General features: G+C 49.1%; 1 protein-coding gene across 3 annotated transcripts in view; it reads right to left on the bottom strand.

Moving 5' to 3' along the window:
• Positions 1-1,449: 1,449 nt before the first annotated feature.
• Positions 1,450-24,525, bottom strand: part of LOC140398194 (E3 ubiquitin-protein ligase DZIP3-like) — a 101,152-nt gene continuing 78,076 nt past the window's right edge. For all 3 annotated transcript variants that reach the window (XM_072486550.1, XM_072486549.1, XM_072486551.1), the window contains 12 exons: positions 23,847-23,986; positions 23,554-23,622; positions 20,462-20,558; positions 19,305-19,408; positions 16,295-16,385; positions 15,153-15,254; positions 14,847-14,987; positions 13,136-13,296; positions 11,424-11,550; positions 9,777-9,929; positions 7,869-7,955; positions 1,450-1,910 (listed from right to left, as the gene is read on the bottom strand). In XM_072486550.1, coding sequence (XP_072342651.1) covers positions 1,830-1,910; positions 7,869-7,955; positions 9,777-9,929; positions 11,424-11,550; positions 13,136-13,296; positions 14,847-14,987; positions 15,153-15,254; positions 16,295-16,385; positions 19,305-19,408; positions 20,462-20,558; positions 23,554-23,622; positions 23,847-23,986 — 1,353 coding nt within the window. In that variant the 3' untranslated portion in view covers positions 1,450-1,829. The remainder of the gene's footprint in view (positions 1,911-7,868; positions 7,956-9,776; positions 9,930-11,423; positions 11,551-13,135; positions 13,297-14,846; positions 14,988-15,152; positions 15,255-16,294; positions 16,386-19,304; positions 19,409-20,461; positions 20,559-23,553; positions 23,623-23,846; positions 23,987-24,525) is intronic.

The following is a 24,525-nucleotide window of genomic DNA, read 5'->3' on the forward strand; positions in this document are numbered from 1 at the left end:
TCCCTCCGGGTGCTCCGGTTTCCTCCCACAGTCCGAAGATGTGCAGGTTAGGTGGGGCAGGGGAGTGGGCCGAGGTAGAGTGCTCTTTCGGAGGACTGCTGCAGCCTTGATGGGCCGAATGGCCTCCTTCTGCACTGTAGGAATTCTATGTTGCAACAACCACATCCTACCGAACAGGAGGCCTTGCTGGGACAATGTTCTCCTCCGTGAACACACTGGAGTGAAGTAGTTAGTCCATGTCCGACTGGACCTTTCCATGCTGTCAGTGCCTGAACTCCACTGGGCTACCCCAGATCCCATACATGAGAAAAAACGATTCCCGTAGAGAGATGGGGGACACCCCAATCTCTGAAAAATAGATACTCCATTGTGCCTGCTCACGCTTGCTCCTCCAGACTAACAGTGTGGAAAAGGTGAAACAAGGGGTGAAATTCTCCGGTATCGGCGCGATGTCCGCCGACCGGCGCCCAAAACGGCGCAAATCAGTCCGGCATCGCGCCGCCCCAAAGGTGCGGAATCCTCCGCAACTTGGGGGGGGCCGAGCCTAACCTTGAGGGGCTAGGCCCGCGCCGGACTGATTTCCGCCCCACCAGCTGGCGGAAAAGGCCTTTGGTGCCCTGCCAGCTGGCGCGGAAATGACATTGCCGGGCGGCGCATGCGCGGGAGCGTCAACGGCCGCTCACGGCATCCCCGCGCATGCGCAGTGGAGGGAGTCTCTTCCGCCTCCGCCATGGTGGAGACTGTGGCGAAGGCGGAAGGAAAAGAGTGCCCCCACGGCACAGGCCCTCCCGCGGATCGGTGGGCCCCGATCGCGGACCAGGCCACCGTGGGGGCACCCCCCCGGGGCCAGATCGCGCCCCCCCCCCCCCCGGGACCCCGGAGCCCGCCTACGCCACCTTGTCCCGCAGGTAAGAGAGGTGGTTTAATCCACGCCGGCGGGACAGGCATTCCATCTGGGCCGGAGAATCGCGGGAGGGGGTGCCGCCAACCGGTGCGGCGCAATTCCCGCCCCCCGCCAAATTCGGCAACCGGCGGGGGCGGGATTCACGCCAGCCCCCGGCGATTCTCCGACCCGGCGGGGGGGTCGGAGAATCTCGCCCAAGGTCTCTTTGTTGGAATGGAGAATTGAAAATAAACCTCTGATGTTTCAGAAGGTTCTTTTTTTTTTTTTTAATTTAGAGTACCCAATTCATTTTTTACAATTAAGGGGCAATTTAGCGTGCTCAATCCACCTACCTTGCACATCTTTGGGTTGTGGGGGCGAAACCCACTCAAACACAGGGAGAATGTGCAAACTCCACACGGACAGTGACCCAGAGCCGGGATCGAACCTGGGACCTCGGTGCCGTGAAGCTGCAGTGTTAACCACTGCACCGCCGTGCTGTGCCAGAAGGTTCTTTTTAACAAAGCAATTCGGCACTATATTCAATGCAATATTAAGCTTACACCAATGCTTAAACAATCTTTATTTTTTAAGCTGCAAATGATTACAACTCTCCCAGTACTTTAAAAATGTGTACCAGTAGCAGAGTCAAGAAATCGGCATACCATTCACAAAATAATCTTTCGGTATAGTGACACCAGCGTTCATTGGAACTAGTCAATGAATTTGGTCGAAATCCATGGGAGTGACAGGATTCCACGTTTATCCCACGAACCCTAAAGTCATTGTCCCAACAGAAATTGGGATGTATCGAGCACGCCCCTGTCCTGTAACCTCACCACAAGAGGCTTCGCTTCAGTCACAAGTTCACCGGGCCAAAAAGCCCAGTGGTCGGATTCCCGGTGGGCCAATCCTCGGATGAGGGTCAGAGATTCCAGTTACACGGTTAGGATTGCGAGAAGGAGGTTGCAAAGCTCAGGGTACAACTTGGGCAAGTCTTCTGTTCCTTCAGCCACAACGAGATGCACTGTATTCGAGAAGAAAAGTGGGGAAAATACAATGAGAAAATAAAACGCACACAGTACTTGAATGCCATTTGCAGCACAGAAACAGGCCACTCGGCCTCGACATTAAACAAAATAGAATCCCTACAGTGCAGAAGGCCATTCGGCCCATCGAGTGCACCGACCCTCCGACAGGTTTCACTCTATCTAGGCCTAATCCCACCTAACCGTTGGGACACTTACAGGCAATTTAGCTTGGTCAATCCACCTACCTTGCACACCTTTGGACGGTGGGAGGAAACCCACGCAGACACGGGGAGAACGTACCTAGATTATCATAGAATTTACAGTGCAGAAGGAGGCCATTCGGCCCATCGAGTCTGCACCGGCTCTTGGAAAGAGCACCCTTCCCAAGGTCAACACCTCCACCCTATCCCCCAGCCCAGTAACCCCACCCAACACTGAGGGCAATTTTGGACACTAAGGGCAATTTATCATGGCCAATCCACCTAACCAGCACATCTTTGGACTGTGGGAGGAAACCGGAGCACCCGGAGGAAACCCACGCACACACGGGGAGGATGTACAAACTCCACACAGTCACCCAAGGCTGGAATTGAACCCGGGTCACTGGCACTGTGAGGCAGCAGTGCTAACCACCGTGCCGGGAAATAACTATCCGACAGGCACGAGGCAAAGCACAGGTTTGAAAGATCTCCTCGAATGGGGGCAACAGAACAACCAAACTGTCCATTTTATAAGATTTATAAGCCTTTTTTTATTTTAAAACCCCATCGCTCTCAAAGTCACTGGGTGGGACTTTCCAGCACGTCCTGCCAGCGGGAGCTTCCACTGATGTCGACCCCTGCCGTGAGTTACCCAGTGGTGGGATGGGCGAGCAAAACAAATTGCCTTCGGTGATATGGGAAGATCCCGCTGGAGGCCAATGATGAACCGTCTCTGCCGTGGAGGGGGTGGGGGGTGGCTGAGAGATTCCAGCTCCAGATTATTTTTCCACTGTTGGATACTGGCAGCCTTAGGTTATCACGGTACGTTGACCACTCTATGAAGGTGAGCTGAGACACAACAAAAAGAGCACAGGTTTCCGATCCGTCGAGACCACACGCATGTTCCTCCCAGAAAGGGTCACTGCTTCAGTCAGCAGGAACCCTGGCAGCGTAACGGGTACTGATGGCAATGTGTTAAGAAAATAAAGCTAGTTTTAAGGAAATTAGATTTGTATTGATAAACATTAGAAATAAGGTATAGTTTTAAGTGTGTTTAATTTAATGTTTCTGTGCCTGGAAGGGTAAAACATATAGTTAGATTCATGCTGGACAAAGTTGTTTGCATGTGAGGGGGTTGGTTATGTGTTTCTCTTGTGCTTAGAGGGGGCTACGATGTGAAAAATAAATAAAAGACATAAGCATGTGGGTGTTGCTTAGCAACTGGGGCATTGTTAAGGTGGAGGAGTTTTTAAGGTTTAGTTTAGCTAATTTGATTGCAGTTGAAGATAGGTAGTGAGAGCGAAGGCAGCTCTCACAGCTCTGCTTGAAGCAGTTGGTTTAGAAGGCTGGAGAGGGAAAATCTCTCGGCTTTGCTGGAAGAAAAGCCATACCCTAGAGTAATGGTTAAGAAAACAAGTGCAGATATCTGAAGAGCAGCTAGTTAAAGGAAGGAGAAAAACGATGAGAAGTTTCTAAGATGTCTGAGGTTAAAGGTACTAAAACACAGCACTTTTCAGGAAAAAGACAGGCAGAGCTGAGAATAAGGCTGAGGATCCAGAAAGATATCTAGATTTTACTGCAGCCTGTGGAACGTGAGTTGAAATAACAATGGAAATCAGTGGCTGTATCTCGGAGTTTGCATAAAAGCAGTTAAGGCAAAGGAAACCTAATGTACATTCCAAGCCAGCGAGGTCACGTACTTCGGATTCAGAGTGGACTCAAAAGGCTACATCCTACACGAGGGCCATAAAAGAAATCCCTGCATCAAAGCATGTTGCAGAACTAAAATCATTTTTAGAGCTGGTAAACTACTACGGGTGGTTCATGGCCAATTTGACGGTGACGTCGCCACTGCACCTTCTTTTAAAGAAGCACCAGCACTGGAAAGAAGAAGAAGAATAGGTCTTCCGCCATGCTTAGCAAGCCTTACAGTCATCCATCCAGTTATAGTATAGATGGCCCTCTAACCAACGGCTTGACCCCCCTCTCCAACAGTATAAATCTGACCCGATTTCCAGTTCTCGCCAGCTTTGAGAAAGAACGGTCCAGACTCCCTTCTCTCTCCACAGATGCTGTCAGACCTGCTGAGATTGCCCAGCATTTTATGCTTTTGTTTCAGATTCCAGCATCTGCAGTAACTTGCTTTTATTAGTCATCCAGCTCGTTGGTCCACCCCGATGCAATCACCTTGAGGCTTCGCCTTATGGAATAGCCGCGATCCTGTCACATAGGGCGGAGGACGGCTCAGAGAGGCCCATCACCCACGCCTCCTGAATGCTCACCGACACACAATGCAAGTACGCACAGACTGGGAAAGAAGGCCTCGCTGTGATACACAGTGTTAAGAAATTCCAATAGTACATGTACGGCCGCCGTTTCACCATTATAACAGACCACAAGCCTTCGCTGGGGCTACACCATGAGCACAAACCAATTCCTTTGATTGCTTCTGCCAGGGTACAGCGGTGGGCTTTGTTATTGGTGGCCCATAACTAAATTTTCCATCATTGGCCAGAGACGCAGATCTCAAAACGTCGATGCCCTCCGTCGTCTCCCGCTTCCCCAAATTTTCACACCGCCATCTTTACCACAAGAGATTGTCCTGGCGTTAGGTTTCGTGGACACTTTGCCAGTCTCGTTGGCCCACATCCGGAATTGGACTCAACACCATACGGTCCACTCAAAGGTCAGATGAATGGATGACACCATGACAAACCAGAATCTTGCCCTGGGGCCCCGGGTGGTGATACCACCCCCAGCAAGAGAGCCACTGCTGCAGGAGCTGCACTGTGCTCACCCTGGCCAGACCAAGACAAAAATGTTGGCCAGGAGCTACATGTGGCAGCCCGGCATTGACAAGGGGATCGAGCACCTGGACTGTCGGTGTGACTTCTGTCAGGCCTGCCAAAAGAAACAACACAATTTGGTAGGAGGAGACGGGTCGTTTAAATTTGGTGACTTTGCAGCTGGCCCACTGTGGCTACCTGGCAGGATTGTGGCAAGTCTGGTCTGGTCTCATACATGGTGGACTTGCAAGGCAGACGAGTGCGGAAGCAGGTAGACCATGTAGGGAGCTTAGAGGCCACAACCCCAGCAGGCATCATCAATGCTCCCACAGCGGAGCCGGAACCAAGGAGTTGTGTAGAGGCCCCGCCAATGACTCCTGTGGGAGTTGGAGGCCGGGGGAGGGGAAGGAGTCCTCAAGGCAACCTCCTGCTGTTGACAATGACACTACCTCATTGGTGGAGGAGCCGGTTGGAGGAGCCCGAAGCATTTCTCCAGGACTACGAAATCCCCGATAGATTAACCCTATGAAGGCCTGTTATGGACACCCTCCTTTTAAGCTTCAGCCTTTATCTTGCACACAGTTGACTGTAAATGACCTCTGCTGTGTATATATGTTACTGAGTGACTTAAGGGGAAGAGATGTAGTAGCGTGGCCCCTTTAAGGGGCGATCCCTCGAGGTCCACGTGACCTGCTCTGGGCCTATCACACGTGAGCGCGCAAACCCCAACCAATGGGGGAAAAGCAAGGGACGCTGGGAGCAGCGGCCCGACAGTGTGGACCTGGGAGTCATAGAGTGAAAACTTGTTCAGAGACCTCTAGGCCTGTGTACAGTTAGTCTTTCCTTTCTTCTCAATAAACCCATTTTGGTTATACAAGAAGCCTCCGCAGTATTGCCTCAAGCCACCACAGGACAAGATTTTCTTTTTGCACTGCAGTTGCCGTAGGAAGGCACAAAGGTGGATGTGTTGGCCGACTAATGGCAGGAGCGTGGGGGCGGGTCATGTGATGAAACCTCCAGGAATACATTTAGTCACAGTTGGCAACCCTGTCAGTCAGTAAGAAGCTGGCATCCCTGACTTCTAATCAGCATATTTGTCAGGAATTCCCTTTAAATGTGATCTCCCACCAGGTCAAGAAAATTTGCAATGCTTCCTTCAGTTTGAAGCCCATTGACCACACAATAAGGCTCGACCATGGAAACACTGTCCTCTCCTCGCACGTGGGAGTTGCTGCACCACTTCCCTCAGATGGATGTTGTTTAAATCCGTCATCTGGAGTACTCTGATGTCTCAGAAACAAAAGGCCCAGGAGGTCAAAGGGTTCGATCCCTGACTTGGCAAAGCCTGGTTAAACCACACCTGGAATACTGCAGACCTGGAGCACCGAAATCAGTTCTGGGCAACAAACCTCGGGGAGGTTATATTAACCTCGGAGGGAGTGCAGCGTAGATTTACCAGAAATAAACCTGCACATCGCGGGTTAAAATAAAAGGAGATATCACACAAACTAGGGTTGTATTTCCAGTAATTTGGAAGGCGGAGGGCAATTCGATCAAACTTTTCAAGATATTAAAGGGAACAGGTAGGGTAATTCGAGAGAAACCATTTCTACTGGTCGGGGAGTCTAGAGTAGGAGTTACAGGCAAACAAAATGGAGCCAGGTCTTTCAGGAGTAGGAAACACTTCTACACACAGAGCGGGGCAGAAGTTTGGAGCTATTTCTACAAATGGCAATTGATGCCCTGTCAATGTTAAATCTGAGATTGGTAGGTTTTTGTTATCCAAATGTTAACGGGGTGTGGGAAAAGTAGAGTGTGTAGTCAGGTCACAGTTCAGCCAACATCCCCTTGAAAGGCAGAACAGGCTTGAGAGGCAACATGGTCTCTTCCTGTCCCCACTGTCCGACGGTGTGTGTTGGTGTGGTTACCTTGGCTCAGCGAAAGGGGTGGGCACTTTGGTAGTGCCATAGTTGTGGCATCTTCCATGTCTGGAAAGCGAACAACTAGTGTTTCCAGTCACAACCACTGCAGCATGACTAGGGTGGCAAACTGTGATTGGGGCAGCACGGCGGCACAGTGGTTAGCACTGCTGCCTCACGGCTCCAGGGACCCGGGGTTCAATTCCAGCCTCGGGTGACTGCCCCGTGTGGCGTCTGCACGTTCTCCCCGTGCCTGCGTGGGTTTCCTCCGGGTGCTCCGGTTTCCTCCCACAGTCCGAAGATGTGCGGGTTAAGTGGACTGGCTGTGCCAAATTGCCCCTCAGTGTCCAAAAGGTTCGGTCGGGTTACTGGGATAGGGTGGAGGTATGGGCTTAAGAAGGGCGTTCTAAGGGCCGGTGCAGACTCGATGGGCTGAATGGCTTCCTTCTGCACTGTAAATTCTATGATTCAATGTGTTCGTGGAGATTTCATTATGACCTCCCCCACGCACCAGCCTTTATTCAGCCAAAATACCCATCCTTGTGACGCACGACCTTCCTACTCCAATTATAAAGCAAAAAGACTCATTATCCATTTAGATGATGCTTGATCGACAATCAAACAGAACTCCCATATTTTCCTTTAACCCCCACCCCCCCATATTTTCATATGTTCAAAGAAAATGACGAGATAAAAATCCCTTTTTTTTTTTTACTGGCCCTAAGATTTCCTCTCAGGTCGCACACAGCAGTGTCCTGGAGATTGATCTTCAATATTCCTGGAGACTCCAGACCAATCCTGGAGGGGTTGGCAATCCTAACGATCACCCTCCCCCCCCCCCCGCTGAAAAGGGTATAACTATGGAGGTGAGGGGGCTGACTGGACTATCATGCTATCCCGAGCCCAGCGCGGGAAAGCTCACACAACAATTGGCCAGTTTGCTCCTGAATGGATCCTGACAGGGTCCATTCAAGAGGGTCAGTTCACACAGGAGGGGCGAGGGTGGAGAGGAGGAAAATGAAGAGGCGAAAGCAGGCACAGTCGTTTACCTCTCTGTGGTATTTGTGTCCACACTTCATCACAAAGAGACGGTTGGTGGTCAGTTCCTCCTGGCAAATCACACAGGGATCTTCATCCTCCAAGGAAGTAAGGAGAGTGTTAGCCGAGCAGCTGACAGGCGATTCACACCGTCAAAGGACAAATCACGTTAACCTCAGCACAGGAAGCCATTTAGCTCATTGTGTCCTTTCCATGTTGTTTAATCAGCCTTCGCAGCTCATTCCTTTTAATACATTCTGTGCCATTCCCCAAACATTGTGATTAATTTGGCTTCCATCGGCGTTATATTCGAATAAACATTAAAAAAAATTTTTTTTTTGTAAATTTAGTGTACCCAATTCATTTTTTTCCAATTAAGGGGCAATTTAGCGTGGCCAATCCACCTACCCTGCACATCTTTTGGGTTGTGGGGGCGAAACCCACGCAAACACGGGGAGAATGTGCAAACTCCACACGGACAGTGACCCGGGCCGGGATCGAACCTGGGACCTCGGCGCCGTGAGGCAGCAGGGCTAACCCACTGCGCCACCGTGCTGCCCTCGAATAAACATTTATGCGTAAGAAATTCTTCTAACATAAAAACGTTCTTCTAATCGCCTCCTTTTTCCTTCGAATGCTAATCCGCTATTTATTCCTCGTTTTCATTTAGCAACCAATCAAAATAATATTTGGATGTTTAAATCCAAAAATGTTACGATCTCTCTATCTCGCCTAATGTCCTCTGATTACAGCCTGATTTTTTTCAGATCCAACATATTAATACAGCCCCCCCCCTCTGTTATTATCATAATGAATCAGCGTCCATCACTTCCAAGGCTCCAATATCCTTATTTTCCCTAAACTGCATATAATAATAGTCCCGACTGGCACCAACTCTTTTCTTTCTCACTCATCAGCCTTGGATAGAAACCCAAAATCAAACTTACCCTCTTAATGTAAGAACAGATAATGCTGGAAATATTCAACAGATCAGGTGCCGTCTGTGGAGTGAGGGGACGTTTCATGTTGGTGACCTTTCGTCAGAGCTGTTCGGATAAAGGACTCCAAACGCCAACTCGGTCTCTCTCGCCACAGATGCTGCCGGACCTGTTGAAGATATCCAGCGTTTTCTGCCCTTATTCCAGATTTTCAGCGTCTGGAGTATTTTGATTTACTATTACCCTTTAACGGTCGGTTCCATCTCGGTCTGTTCCACCTGCAAACCCACTTTTAAAAATCTGTGTCTCCGTTCCTCCGCTTCATAGAGACGTTTGGCATTTAGTTTACATTTGCAAATTCTGCCCCAATCTCCCCAAAATGTACAACTTCTTGTTTGTCTAAACTGAACTATCTTTGTCAGAGTTACCTCTCTCTCTCCTAATTAGATCTGCACTCCTGTGTGCTTCCTCACAGATCACCATTCCCCTGAATTGTTGACATGGTCATTTTCTCATATTTGTCCTCATCGTTAATGCCTATCCTTATGTTAATCTTTACAAAGACGTAAGGGTCTTTACAAAGTCTCACAATGGGTCAGTGCAACAGCTTTTTACTGAGGCTCCAACTCAACAGATTTCTGGAATTTAAAATCTCTCTGCTGACCACTTTGGCTCGTTTCGATTTAGAGTCATAGTTTTTACAGCATAGAAAGAGGCTCTCCGACCCATCGTGTCCATGCTGACCATCAAGAACCGATCTACTCTAATCCCATTTTACAGCACTGTAGTTGAGGGCGGTATTATGTTTGCCTGCCAGTTCCTGGCCATATGGACTCCTGATTGAAGAGGTAGGGGGCTGCGGTTAATTGGTCGCTTCTAACTCACTTCCAAGCAGACACAAACCTACAGCGTTTCTCAGAAAGGCACTAAGACCAGCTGACTGACACGCGGACAAACGCGCAGCAAATGTGAGCAGAACACCTGAAGGCCGGGTTCAGTGTTGACTCCACTCTGATGTGACAAACCCGTCGGAAATCCTTGCCGATTCACGAAGGAATCCGGCGTCACATTTCTCCACGTTGTTGAAGGTAACATAGGGTCGGCTGGCAGGTTCGAATAGTCCAGATGTGTGTTCTGTGGGAGAATGAAACACACACAAACCACATCAACGTTAGTCCCAGTCCCATCCCCAGAAACCAAATTTTTTTATAAACACACTTTTAGTTAAGCAGATCTATTGAACTGCATTTAATCTTGTGAATGTGACCTATCACTTTGCATTCTCTCTGGTTGGCCAAAATGAGGCTCCATCTTAAGCTTGATTCACAAATTAGCCCCAGGGTGATGGGATTTAACTCACTCCTCCTGATAAGGGTGTTGTATTTGGCACCGGACTGCCAGATAAATCCTTTACAAAAGATGTGATGTGACTCTTACCCCATCCCATTAGCTGAGATTCTGACTGTTTCCTTTGATTCAAAAAACAGCCCAAATACCAAAACATTAACGCGTAACATGAATTTCCAAAGGAAAAACATGCAACAGGTGTGTAAACGGTTCTGTAAACTGAACATTTACACAGATCCACTGCCTAACTAAGATTCAGTAAAGTCCTCGGGCTCAAAATGACCTTTTATGTTTTCTAGGTGAATATTTAACAAAAGAAAAAGAGACATACAGCAGCACCTTCCGCTAAATAATAATATCTTTATTGTCACAAGTAGGCTTACATTAACACTGCAATGAAGTGACTGTGAAAATTCCTAAGTCGCCACACTCCAGCGCCTGTTCGGGTACACAGAGGGAGAATTCCCCTACACAGGGGCTGGTTTAGCAAGGGGCTGGTTAGGCACAGGGCTAAATCGCTGGCTTTTAAAGCAGACCAAGGCAGGCCAGCAGCACGGTACAATTTCCGTTCCAGCCTCCCAAACAGGCGCCGGAATGTGGCGACTAGGGGCTTTTCACAGTAACTTCATTGAAGCCTACTTGTGACAATAAACGATTTTCATTTCATTTCATTTTCAATTTCAATTCAGAATGTCCAATTCACCTAACAAGCACGTCTTTCGTGGGAGGAAACGGGAGCACCCGGAGGAAACCCACGCAGACACAGGGAGAACGTGCAGACTCCACACAGACAGTGATCCAAGCCGGGAATCGAACCTGGGACCCTGGCTCTGTGAAGCAACAGTGCTAACCTCTGTGCTACCATGCCGCCCTTATAGGCTACAACAAAGGAGGCTTTGAAGAATGATTTCAATGGAGATGGAAATCGGGTGGTTTCCACAGCAGGCTGGTTCTATGTGGGGTGCAGAATTCTCTCCATCAATTTACCTCACCAGCAATAAAGGTGCAAATTACCCTCCAAACTCCCGTAAATCACAAGACTGCAGTGCTGAAATTCTACCTCTCGATGAGTTTAACGTGCTTCGTAAACATAATAAAGCACCAATTAAATGTCAGTGCAAACTAATGGCTGATCAGAAATAAAACTAGAACACTTTATAACTTTTGCTCGAACAGAATGTCTCCAACTAACATCAGTCCAAACACGCCATTATCACATTGTGTCCATATTCTAATAATCTAAAAGGCAGTAAGAGCATAAAATGGTTCCCACAGACTTACACCAAGGAGCGGCTGGTGGTTTTTGATAAGGACTGATACTTGACTGATGATTTGTTCGAAGGACAGCCCAGATAGCGAGTTGTTGTTCATCGCGCGGACCTGCCGTAGAAGGATGATCATCGTTTCCCTGTCAACAAAACGTCGCAGAACGTTAGGCCAGATTGACGATTGGAGTGCACAAGGCTGCTTCTTGACTAGAAATGCCAAATACTCTCCACGTCCATGGCAGAGCGACATCAAACAACTGCATTCACTTGTGGAAAATACAGGATGTTAGGCAATAATTGGCGCATTGAACTGAGTAGAATCATAAAAAATTCAAACAGGTTTGGAGCTACTGTCAAATCCTCCCAATTTCCTCCTCACACAGTTACTAACCCGCTCAAATCTTCACATAAACAGTGAATCTTACCGGACCATTTGACCGTTAGAAGCATCACCAGCCCCCCCAGGTACAAGGTCATGGATAGCGCCAGGGAGGAAACAGTTAGCAGAGCTGGCCCTCCCAAACACAATCAATGCTTGGACACGCAGTGGGAGCTTGGAGGATCGCACTGGACTGCGATGCTCTCCATGGTTGAATGGTCTGGCAGCACCCACTGACTGGGATTCAGATGAGGAAAAGCCACAAGGGTGTGGTACTGGTTGGCAATTGTCACAACCTGGGGCCGTCAAGACGGGGGGGGGGGGGGTCTGGAAACAAACACAGGTAAATAGTAGTGTTGTGGAGCAAGCTAAAATTTGACTCCAAAGAATGTCTCCTTCACAAACCACCCGAGGGAGATCCAAGAGGTGGTCAAAGATGCAGGTTTTTAAGGAGTTTGATAGGAGGAACGCGAGGTAGGGGGGGTGGAGTGGTTTAGGAAGGGAATTCCAGAGCTTGAGTGTCCAGGCAACTGAAGGAACCAACACCAATGGGGGTGGAATTAAAATTGGGGATGTTTAAGAGTACAGAATTACAGCAGTGCAGATATCTTGGTGGTTTGAGGGGCTGGAGGCGATTAGAGATAAAGAGGAGTGAGGCTTGAAAACAAGGATGAGAATTTTGAAATCAAGACATCGCTGGACTGGGAGCCAGTGCAGGTCAGTGAGCACAGGCTGGCGAATGGGGCTTGTTGCGCATTAAGACACAGGCAGCAGACTTTTGAAGTCCTCAAGTTCAAACTTGCACTGTTAAGCCAACGAGCACCCCACATTAGTGGGCAGCACGGTGGCACAGTGGTCAGCACTGCTGCCTCACAGCTCCAGGGACATGGTTTCAATTCGGGCCTCGGGTGACTGTGTGGAGTTTGCACTTCCTCCCCGTGTCTGCGTGGGTTTCCCCCGGGTGCTGCGGATTCCTCCCACAGATGCGCTTCGTCTCCAAAAGGTTAGGTGGGGTTACTGGGTTACGGATGGAGGCGTGGGGTTTAAGTAGGGTGCTCTTTCCAAGGGCCGGTGCGGACCCGATGGGCCGAATGGCCTCTGTCTGCCCTGTAAATTCGATGATACTATGATTCCTGTCTCTTAAATACTGCAACTTGGATGCGGTAACTGGGTCCAGTTATGGAAGAGGGATTTTAAAATCTGACAGATTTTTTTTCCCCCACACACAATTCTCTTTCGGATTCTCACAATCAGGTTCCTTAATCAACCCAGAGATTTTTAAAAAATGAATATACAGGGATGACATCGCTCGGTCCGTCAAGCAACTCCGAATCCTGATGTTTTACCTGTTATGCTGTGGGAACAGCTCAGTCAGTCGCTCCAGAAGTCGCTCCAAGTGGTTTTGATTGGAAGTCCCCACTTGGCTAGGATTGCCTGAACCAATAGGAGTCTGTTGTGGTATCCCAGTAGGTGCCGTCTGCACTGATAATCCAGGGGACATTGAGCGCTGTAACACAGGTCAAATCAATGCAGTATTCTAATTAAGAGTAGAATGTAAATGTGGAGAGTAATAAAGCACTCATCTCTGGGCATAGCCGGATTGTGGATTGAAGAATAGAATGGTAGTCATCTGTATATAAATATTAATATGTGTAACTGTTGTAGTTCCGGCATCTGACCACCAGGTGGTGTGAGTATGGAGACACGTGACCCAGACACACCATGGGCTGGATTCTCCAGTCACCAACACCGAAATCACGTTCGGCGAATAGCCGCAGAATCCGAGTTCCCGACCAAATCGTGGGCGGCGCCACTTTCGCGATACTCCGCCCCCTCCAAAGCGCCGTACTGCGTCACGTACTGACGGCCTCAGGACATTGCCTGAGATCCGCCCCCGATGCTCCGTCCCCGACCGGCCGAGTTCCCGACGGCGTGGGTCTCTCATGGCCTCACCCGTTGGGAACTCGGCGTGGCGGCTGCGGACTCAGTCCAGCACCGCCAGGGGAGGGCCGATCCGTGGGCAGGGGGGACATTATTCGGGGCTGGGCGCACTGTGTGGGGGGGGGGGGGGGGGGGTCTGGGGGCGCGCGAGCCAGCCAAAGAGGGGGCACTATTTTACGGGCCGGGTCCGCGAGCTGCCTCCGCCACGTAGCACGGCGTGGCTGCCGCGGCCATGGACCCGGTGCTCTACGCCGCCGTCCCGCTAGCCCCCTGCAAAACGGGGAATCGGTGGCCGTTTTGCGCCATATCTTCTGCCGTAAAACGCCACCGTTCCCACACTGGCGGAGGGACATAGTCCCGGAATCGTAGACTGTGTGTTCCAGGAGATGGTGTTAGTAATGAGAGTGTAGCAATCGCATATTAGAGTAGCTCCGTGGTATCTCAGTATAAGTTAGTGAAAGACCATTATTTCCAACTGTAATAATCTTACACATTTTAGTAATTCGTTAGTGTAGTGTTAGTAAAAAAATAACTTTGTTTATGAAACAAAGTCTAAGTTCTTTGTTCACATGACAATATCAAGATTCAACATCAGCCCAATCAAAGAACATTACATGGTCAGCACGGTGGCACAGTGGTTACCCTCACAGCGGCAGGGATATGGGTTCGATTCCCGGCTTGGGTCGCTGTCTGTGCGGAGTTTGCACGTTCTTCCCGTGTCTGCATGGGTTTCCTCCGGGTGCTCCGGTTTCCTCCCACAGTCCAAAGATGTGCAGGTTAGGTGGACTGGCCACGCTAAATTGCCCCTTACATCCAGGGATTTGTAGATTAAGTTATAGGGTTACGGGGATAGGGCGGGGTGGGCACTGGAGTGGGCAGAGGTAGACTGCTCATTTGAAGGGTCGGTGCAGGCTCGATGAGCCAAATGGCCCCTTTCTGCACTGTAGGGATTCTATGATTCTGAAGAGGGGGGTTCTTCAGACAAGAACCAACTTCATTTCCTCTCCCAATGCAACATTGGGATTTTATGACTTTTCCCATAAAAGACGCAAATAAAACTCCCATCTCCCGATCAGAATACACGCAAAATCCATCTGAAAACATGCCCCAGCTCACCTGGCTTATTCCCAGTTGATTGTTCAATGGAGCCAATCCTGGGGGAAATGCCGGCAGTGTTGAGGGTGTTCCCTGGCTGGTGTTATTTGCGGGAAATCCACTGGAAGCCAAGAGCTCTTTTTGCTTTGCCACGTAGATAAGCTAAAGAAGAACTGTTATTAAAAATATTTGTATCTGCAAATTTTACACATCATAATGCATCCGGCACATTACTGCATTTAATAATTGGTTTTCATATCCTTGTAATACATTGTTCTTATTCCGCATTAACAAAGCTGGATTTATTGTTTAGCAAATAACGCTTACCATGAAATCAGACTGGGATGGGGGCAGGAGGACAGGAACCTGCGGCATGTTACTCAGCTTTGCTCCATTCCGAATCAGGTCAATCTGTTCGCTAAAGGCGCTCTTTAAAAAGCACAGAACAAACACATAAACATAACAGAAACATGTTCCACAGTCCGCCCTGGGGCAAGAGATGTAATCAATACTTTATCCCTCTTAATGCTGATCTCTCGTTTGGCTACAGAACTTTTTAAAGTAAAGCAGGAACCCAGCATTCTAAGAAACCATGGAAACTGGTCCCCTAAGTGTTAAACATGGGCTCTTTTGGTTTTCTCTCCATTGCCTTTCCTCTTTCTCGTCCTGGTCATGAAGTCATTATTGTGCATTGCAGCAAGGTCCCGAGCAGAGAATCGGCTCAGTATTGGCGTACAAAATATACCTGCGTCAGGATTTGGGGAAAATGGACCACCTTGCACAACTGGCGTCACCCTTTGTTTTGGAATTAAACCATCCCCCTTCCTCCACTGATCCGCAGAAAGCAACCTTGATGGGAGTTAGGATTAGTCTTCCTGTAGTTCAGGTGATGGGTTGTGCATTAGGGCTTGGGGAATGCCTCGATTATATCCTGCCAACTAGGGCAAGCAAGATGAGCACCAACCTAACTCCCAATTTGACTGTCACCTGTAAGAAACTTCAGCATCAACTTCATGACAGACACACTTAACTGCCCTGTCCCCCACAAAAAGGACATAACATCACCATGACCAACGTGGCAGTGTGTTGAGAAACCCAGCTTCACATCCACCTGGATCTCAGGACATCTGCAGATTGTAGGAACCGTCACTGTCATAATGTAGGAAATGTATTGGCCAATTTGCACATAATAATGCCGTGAGATCTTTCATATCCACCTGAACAGGCAGGTGGGGCCTCGGTTTAACACCTAGTCTTCAGCTCTGACAGTGCAGCACTCCCTCAGTACCGCACTGGAGTGTCAGCCTGGCATTTTATGTTCAAGCCTTGGAGTGGGAAGTGTGTGATCCAGAGACTAGAGTGCTACCAACTGGGCCACCGCTCGCTCACACACACACGCATGCGCGCGTACTCATAGAGGGGACGGTTTAGAAATTATCACAAAACATTTGCAAAACTAAAACACTGACCACTGTTTGGTGTATTTTTGACTTGATGTCAGCAAGAACCAGCTCGTACGCCAGCATCGCAGCCTTGACGTCAATCTGAACCGTGGGTGTGCTGTGGGGACAAAAGAGGCGACACATTCCTTCAGATCCATCCTATCACCTTTACAGCACAATGACACTGGTCTTAAAGAGCATCCTCCATCACTGCTAATGGCTCTGGGGTACATGCAGAAAGAGGGGGGAAAAGGTCAGATGCACCCAAAAGGCTTAAAACTTGTCAACACTGTTGCTGTCAAGAGCTGTATGGTCAACTTACATTTATCCATAAAGCAACCTCACAACGGGCCTATCAATGCCCATTTCCGGCAAGCACCATACAATCATACACACCTGGCTGTAGATAGCCTGGGTCACATTGAGATCCAAAAAGAAGAGGTGTTGGGCGTCTTGAAAAATATTAAGGTGGATAAGTCCCCAGGGCCTGATGGGACTTACCCCAGAATACTGAAGGAGGCTGGAGAGGAAATTGCTGAGGCCTTGACAGAAATCTCTGGATCCTCACTGTCTTCAGGTGATGTCCTGGAGGACTAGTGAATAGCCAATGTTGTTCCTTTGTTTAAGAAGGGTAGCAAGGATAATCCAGCGAACTACAGGCTGATGAGCCTTACGTAAATGGTAAGGAAATTACTGGAGAGAATTCTTCGAGACAGGATCTACTCCCGTTTGGAAGCAAGTGGTCGTATTAGTGAGAGGCAGCACAGTTTTGTGAAGGGGAGGCCGAGTCTCACTAACTTAGAGTTTTTCGAGGAGGTCACAAAGATGATTGATGCAGGTAGGGCAGTGGATGTTGTCTATATGGACTTCAGTAAGGCCTTTGACAAGGTCCCTCATGGCAGACTGGTACAAAAGGTGAAGTCACATGGGATCACACGGCTGGCAAGATGGACACAGAACTGGCTAGGTCATAGAAGGCAGAGAGTAGCAATGGAAGGGTGCTTTGCTGATTGGAGGGCTGTGACTAGTGGTGTTTCGTAGGGATCAGTGCTGGGACCGTTGCTGTTCGTAGTCTCTATAAATGATTGAGGAAAATGTAACTGGTCTGATTAGTAAGTTTGCAGACGACAAAGGTTGGTGGAATTGCGGATAGCAATGAGGACTGTCAGAGTATACAGCACGATTAGATTGTTTGGTGACTTGGTCTAATACAGGTAGGGAATATACAGTAAATGGGTGCGAGGGGCAAGGTTTAGCGGAGATGTACGAGGTAAGTTTTTTACACAGAGGGTAGTGGGTGCCTGGAACTCGCTGTCGGAGGAGGTGGTGGAAGTTGGATGATAGCGACGTTTAAGTGGCATTTTGACAAATACATGAATAGGATGGGAATAGAGGGTACGGACCCCAGAAGTGTAGAAGATTTTAGTGTAGACGGGCAGCATGGTCGGCGCAGCCTTGGAGGGCCGAAGGGCCTGTTCCTGTGCTTTGTTCTAATTGGACAAAGGCATCCAAAAATACAGAAAAGTTACAGCACAGAAGGAGACCATTCGGCCCATCTTGGCCATGCCAGCCCGAGGACAGGTAAGGAATAAACAGTAAATGGTAGAACCCTCAAGAGTATTGACAGTCTTAGAGATCTTGGTGTGCAGGTCCACAGGTCTCTCTAATCCCACCTTCCTGCACCAAGTGCATAACCTTGTAACTTGGAGCACTTAAGCTGCAGATCCAGGAGCCTTTTAAAAGAGTTCATGGTCTCTGCCTCCACCACCAACTCGGGCAGCGAATGCCAGGCTCCCACCACCCTCTGCGCAAAAAAGATTCTTCCTCACGTCCCCACTTGGGGACGGACTCTTATCTTGAATCTATGTCCCCTGGTTCTAGAATTCTCCGCCTAGAGAAACAATTTTACCCTGTCCACCCTACCTCTTCCCCTCATAATTTTGTCCACCTCAATTACCTCACCCCTCAGCCTTCTCTGTTCCAAGGGAACGAACCCCAAGCTATCCAATCTCTCCTTGTAGCCACACTTTTCTAGCCCTGGCAACATTCTTGTCAACCTCCTCAGCACTCTCTCCAGGGCAATAAATAAATCTTTAATGGAGCTCCCAGACATACAAATGCACATTCACACATAAATACAAGTGAACATTCACCTGTGTTGTTCAGGAAGTCAGTGTGTTAGGATTTTAATGCCGCTTCACACAAGGCATTAGTTGAAACATTTGAATGTACATTTTTGGGGGGAGCAGAAGGAGGCCATTTCGACCCGTCAAGTCTGCACTAACTCAGGGCAGCACGGTGGCACAGTGGTTAGCATTGCTGATTCATGGCGCTGAGGACCCGGGTTCGAATCCCGGCCCTGGGTCACTGTCTGTGTGGAGTTTGCACATTCTCCCCGTGTCTGCGTGGGTTTCGCCCCCACAACTCAGAAAATGTGCAGGTGAGCTGGATTGGCTGCGCTAAATTGCCCCTTAATTGGAAAAAATAATTGGGTACTCTAAAAAAATTTTTTAAAGTCTGTACTGACTGTGAAAAAAGGGGCTGGTTTAGCACAGTGGGCTAAATAGCCGACTGGCAATGCAGAACCATGCCAGCAGTGCGGGTTCAATTCCCTACCAGCCTCTCCAAACAGGCGCCGGAATGTGGCGACTAGGGGCTTTTCACAGTAACTTCATTGAAGCCTACTTGTGACAATAAACAATTATTATTATTAAAAAGCACCCTAGCTAGGTCCACTCCCCTGCCCTATCCCCGTAACCCCACCTAACCCGCACATCTTTGGACTGTGGGAGGAAAGCGGAACTCCCGGAGGAAATCCACGCTGACAGAGGGAGAACGTGCAAACTCCACAAACAGTCACCCAAGGCCGGAATTGAACCCACTGGTGCCATGAGGCAGCAGTGCTAACCACTGTGCCGCAGTGCTGCCTGCCGAATGCAGGTGGAATTACGCGGCAAATAAATCACAAGGATTTTGGCATGATTTACAAACTCCCAAAAATAACCTCACATTCAGAGTGCTGGGGGCACCCCCTTACCTCATGAGCTTCTGCCTCAAGCCAGACAGTTTAACCTCTCCTTCCTGTGTAGCTTGCTCAAGAAAAATGATCCCTTTATCACGTCTGCCCTCCAGGACCTGTACCTGTGGAAGGAAGTGAAAATCCAAGCTGCATTTCAGAGAAATGAGGGATTCAGACAAACCCGCCTTCCTCCCTTCCCACTTCGAAATCAATCAAAGCCTTAAATCGTTCCGTCCTTCACACGAGGTGCGTCCTGAATCCCTCGCTCTGTCTGATCATTTATCCTCAGTCACTTCTACCCGCAATGTTTTTTTTAATACATTTTTTATTCAGTGATATGGGTGTCGCTGGCTTGTCCAGTGTTTATTGCCCATCTATATCTGCCCTTGGGGAGCCGCCTTCTTGAACCGCTGCAGTCTCTGTGGTGTAGGTACACTCACAGTGCTGTTAGGGAGGGACTTCCAGGATTTTGACCCAGCGACAGTGAAGAAACGGCCGATATATTTCCAAGTCAGGACGGTGAGTGACTTGGGAGGGGAACGTGCAGGTGGTGGGGCTCCCAGGTATCTGCTGCCCTCAAAAGAGCCTCGGGGAAGTTGCTGCATTGAAATGAAATGAAATGAAAATCGCTTATTGGCACAAGTAGGCTTCAAATGAAGTAACTGTGAAAAGCCCCTAGTCGCCACATTCCGGCGCCTGTTCGGGGAGGCTGGTACGGGAATTGAACCCGCGCTGCTGGCCTGTCTTGGTCTGCTTTCACAGCCAGCGATTTAGCCCTGTGCTAAACCAGCCCCATTTTGTGGGTGGTGCACGCTGCTGCTACGGTGAACGTTGAAGGTGGTGGGGTGGGGTGACGATCGTGACCTGCTTTGCCGGCACGAGCCAGCATAGAACCAGGGGCTGTTTTGGTCTGAGTGGCTCAGACCCACAATGCATTTCTCAGCCAATCCAACAAGGAGGGCACGGGAGGGTGAATGATGGTGGTGGCCAATGGGGTGCCAATCAAGTGGGCTGCTTTGTCCCGGTTGGCGTTGAGCTTCTTGACTGTGGATGGAGCTGCCCTCACCCAGGCAAAGGGAGAATATTCCACTGCAAAGTGTGGAGGGAGAAGGGCTACAGAAAAATGGGGACTTCACTGAAGTTAACAGACTTGATTAACCAAGACAAAGAATTACCTCGGCTGCCATTGCTCTCCTCATGGCTTCAATGAATTCATCTTTGCTTTTTGCTGATTGTTTCTCCAGCCGAGTCTTCTCCTGCGCCCACTGTTCTCTGCACAAAGAGCATCACAGCAGCTATTTATTATCTTTACATTTTCCTAACCCGGCTAGCTAATTTAAAGCTAGCAATGGGATGGACTTCATTCGCAAATAATCTGCATTCCTGAAACGGCTTCCGTGTTTGATACAGCATGTTTCTTTTTATATAAAGGGGGCGATTTTCCGGCCATGTCACGCCCGGTGCAAATCCCGCCATGTCGAGAAAATACTGGGGGGGCCCTGAAACGGATTTGTGTCGGGCGCCAAACAATTTGCGACGTTCCCTGGCCCTCCCGGCAGACGCAATCCGATTCACGCCCAGCCAGGGTTTGAACCTGATTGCCATGCATTTAAATAGATTTTAAAATGCAAAGTCGGCTTGACGGCCAATCTTCGGGGAAGGTGCTACGTTCCCACCCGTTGGCATGATGTGACGCCGCTGGGAATCACTACTGATCTCGACAAACGGGTCTCCCTCCCACCCAGGCATTGCCTTCTTCTAGACCCTTCCATCAGGCTGACGGTACAGAAGTCTGAAGACTCGCACATCCAGACATAGGAACAGCTTCTTCCCCACAGCTACAAGACTCCTCAACAACTCCCCCTTGGACTGATCTGTTCCCTATAAGAACAACACTATTCACGACGCTCTATGTTGCTCTTGGCTCATGTATTTGCTTTGTTTGGCCCCTTGTTCCACACTGTAACCAATCACTGTTTGTCGATGTACCATGTACCTATGAGGAAAGGCTGAGGGACTTGAGGCTGTTTTTGTTAGAGAGAAGGTTAAGAGGTGACTTAATTGAGGCATACAAGATGATCAGAGGATTAGATAGGGTGGACAGTGAGAGCCTTTTTCCTCGGATGGTGATGTCTAGCACGAGGGAACATAGCTTTAAATTGAGGGGAGATAGATATAAGACAGATGTCAGAGGTAGGTTCTTTACCCAGAGAGTAGTAAGGGGGTGGAATGCCTTGCCTGCAACAGTAGTGGACTCGCCAACACTAAGGACATTCAAATGGTCATTGGATAGACATATGGACGATAAGGGAATAGTGTAGATGGGCTTTAGAGTGGTTTCATAGGTCGGCGCAACATCGAGGGCCGAAGAGCCTGTACTGCGCTGTAATGTTCTATGTTCTATGTGTCAATGTTCTCTGTTGATTATTCTTTTGTCTACTATGTACGTACTGTGTACGTTCCCTCGGCCGCAGAAAAATACTTTTCACTGTACTTCGGTACATGTGACAATAAATCAAATCAAAATCAAATCAAACGGAGAGATCAGGCCAGCGATAATGGGGGTGGGGGGGGGGAAATGGTGAGGGTGATTTCACTTCGAGCTCGGGGCTCCCTTTAAAAGCGGTGCCCTGAACTGTGTGTAGCCGGGCTTGATGGCGTGGTTAGGCCCCGCCCCTCTCAATGATGGCGGCAAACATGCTCCCCTTCAAAAAAAATGGCAACATTTGGGCAGATCTCCTTGGGAAACATGGCGCTATTCTGACTGACCCTGACACATTGCAATTTTTTGGAAAATTCAGCCCAAGATTGCCCACTGTGTATCGCGATAAACCCCGACATCAGGTTTTCTTGCTCATTGACAAAACTACTACTACTAATAATAATAATCACTTATTGTCCCAGGTATCTGCTGCCCTCAAAAGAGCCTCGGGGAAGTTGCTGCATTGAAATGAAATGAAATGAAAATCGCTTATTGTCACAAGTAGGCTTCAATGAAATTACTGCGAAAAGCCCCTAGTCGCCAGATTCCGGCGCCTGTTCGGGGAGGCCGGTACGGGAATTGAACCCGCGCTGCTGGCTGTGTTCTGCATTACAAGCCAGCGATTTAGCCCACTGTGCTAAACCAGCCCCTGGTTGTAACTAACTTCAATATGAAGACTGGCTATATGGCAGCTTGCCTTGAAACGCGTATGAGCTGATTGGAATCGAAGTGTAGGAGGTCAGAGATGCCGGGAGACAGACCTGGCCTGGGCAGATTTTGTTCAATGGCACATTTTGTAATGGGGCTGGTCAATTAATACCAAGGTCATGAATGAGTTAAATTAATCACCATAGTCTTTGCTCTGCTCTGCGAAAGGGAATCCCGAGCGCAGAGTTGTAGAGCTGCTCTGTGTTGCCTTATGTGACGGTACCAGGGACATGAGATGTGCCAGTTAGGGTGTGGGATTACGGGGGAAGCGGGGAGTGGGCATGGGTAGAGTACTCATTCGAGGGGTCGATGCATCCCTCCTACACTGTCGGGATTCTACGATTAGATGTAGTGATGCTGTTGTGATTTAACATCGCTGCTCATTGGCATGTCTCAAGTCTTTCTTGCGCTGAATAAAATATAACCATTGTCACTAACAAGGGTGAGCACTTCAAATCATTTCAGAACTTGAGATGAAAGGGTTAAAAGGTTAATGGATTCCAAAACTCCACACATTCCAACAAGAGGGAAACGAGCAGATACCAGTTCCCAACAACCACAGGTCTGAGGTCCAAGTCCTGACCATTAATCTGCTGCTCTTTAGCTCCCTTGACTGTTGAAGAAGAGAGTTAAAGGTACTGTAATTACAGAACCGCTTGCTCCTCTTGCAAGTTTGGCACGGGAGGCGATAAGATGTGCACACACACACACACAGACAGACATCTGCATGCGTGTGCACCCTCCACGCGTGTGCACCCTCCACACGGCCACACCCTGCACAAAGCACACCCTCCACATGCGCCCCCTGAACGGTTTGGTATCTCAAGGGAAATTGAAAAGCTGGTCACGATGCCAGAGAGGCGGGCAGTCAGCAGCGCCGAGTGGCACGGTGGAGCAACAGTAATCAGATGGCAGAGGGGAGGTTACAGGCGGCTACGAGGACGGAGCAGTGTAAATCAAGACTTGCAGTTTTTCTTGGCGTCTTTCGTGACCGGAGGGTAACTGCGCTGCGCTTTAGAAACAATGAAACACTCTAAAGTGGGGTCACTGTTACAATGTAGGAGCGTGGGCACTCACTGCTCCTCCTGAGAATGTCGTGTCTGGTTTTCCAACTCCTGCTCTTGTGCCTGGATCTGTTTCTCAGACCTACACAAAGTAAAAACATCCCAGTTACACCTCTGCTCCATCCCAAATCAAATTTTAAATTACAGAACATCACAGAGCAGCCAGCTCAGCCGATGAACACAACATCGAGTATGTATTGAGTCTTGCACACTAAACGTTCACATATTTGATGCCCGGTTGCTCAATGAACTGGGGAGGGGGGGGGGGGGGGGGGGGGGGGGGGGTTGCGGCTAAGTCCTTCTTACTTCTTGATCAGCTCTTCTTTGCTCTGAAGTGCATCTTGCAGACTTTTGATCTGGGTTTGAAGAGCCTTCCTGTCATTTTGGTACATTTTCCGCTCATTCTCCATGTCCTGTTTCAGCTTCTGCAGTTCTGCTGTTTGGTGCTAGGAGGGAAGTAACGAATGTCAAATAAGTTCATGACTTATCTCAGGGCTGTCGCAGCAGCTGAACTTCCATTTTCTCTTCCTCCACCCCCCCCCCCCCCCCCCCCGGCCACCTTCCCGACCCCCCCCACCCTCAAACAACACTGAAACAAGCTGCCGTCCTTTTCATTACAACTAGGAGGCTGTGGTAAACGACTTTTACTGTATTGTATATATTGTTTGTTGTCTCTGCTGGCTCCGCCTGTGGCTCCTCCCCTCAGGCTCTGTATAAAGGTGGCCGACCTCTGGCTCTGCCCCAGTCAGTTCGGGATCAGTTGCTAGCAGGTTCTCGTTTAGTTTATTAAAGCCACAGTTTCGTTCCACAACCCGTCTTTGTTATAATTGATGGCACATCAGAGGCAGTCCCCCCCTGTCCACCCCTCCCTAGTCTTATATTCAAAGGCATTTCCCTCTCCCTCACAGAGTCAAAGATTTTTGGTTTAGGTCCCACTCCAGGGCTTAAGCCCGGCCCACATTCCAGTTGTGCACTGAAGGAGTGC

The sequence above is a fragment of the Scyliorhinus torazame genome, chromosome 21 (assembly GCF_047496885.1).
Source record: "Scyliorhinus torazame isolate Kashiwa2021f chromosome 21, sScyTor2.1, whole genome shotgun sequence".
Lineage (NCBI taxonomy): Eukaryota > Metazoa > Chordata > Chondrichthyes > Carcharhiniformes > Scyliorhinidae > Scyliorhinus > Scyliorhinus torazame.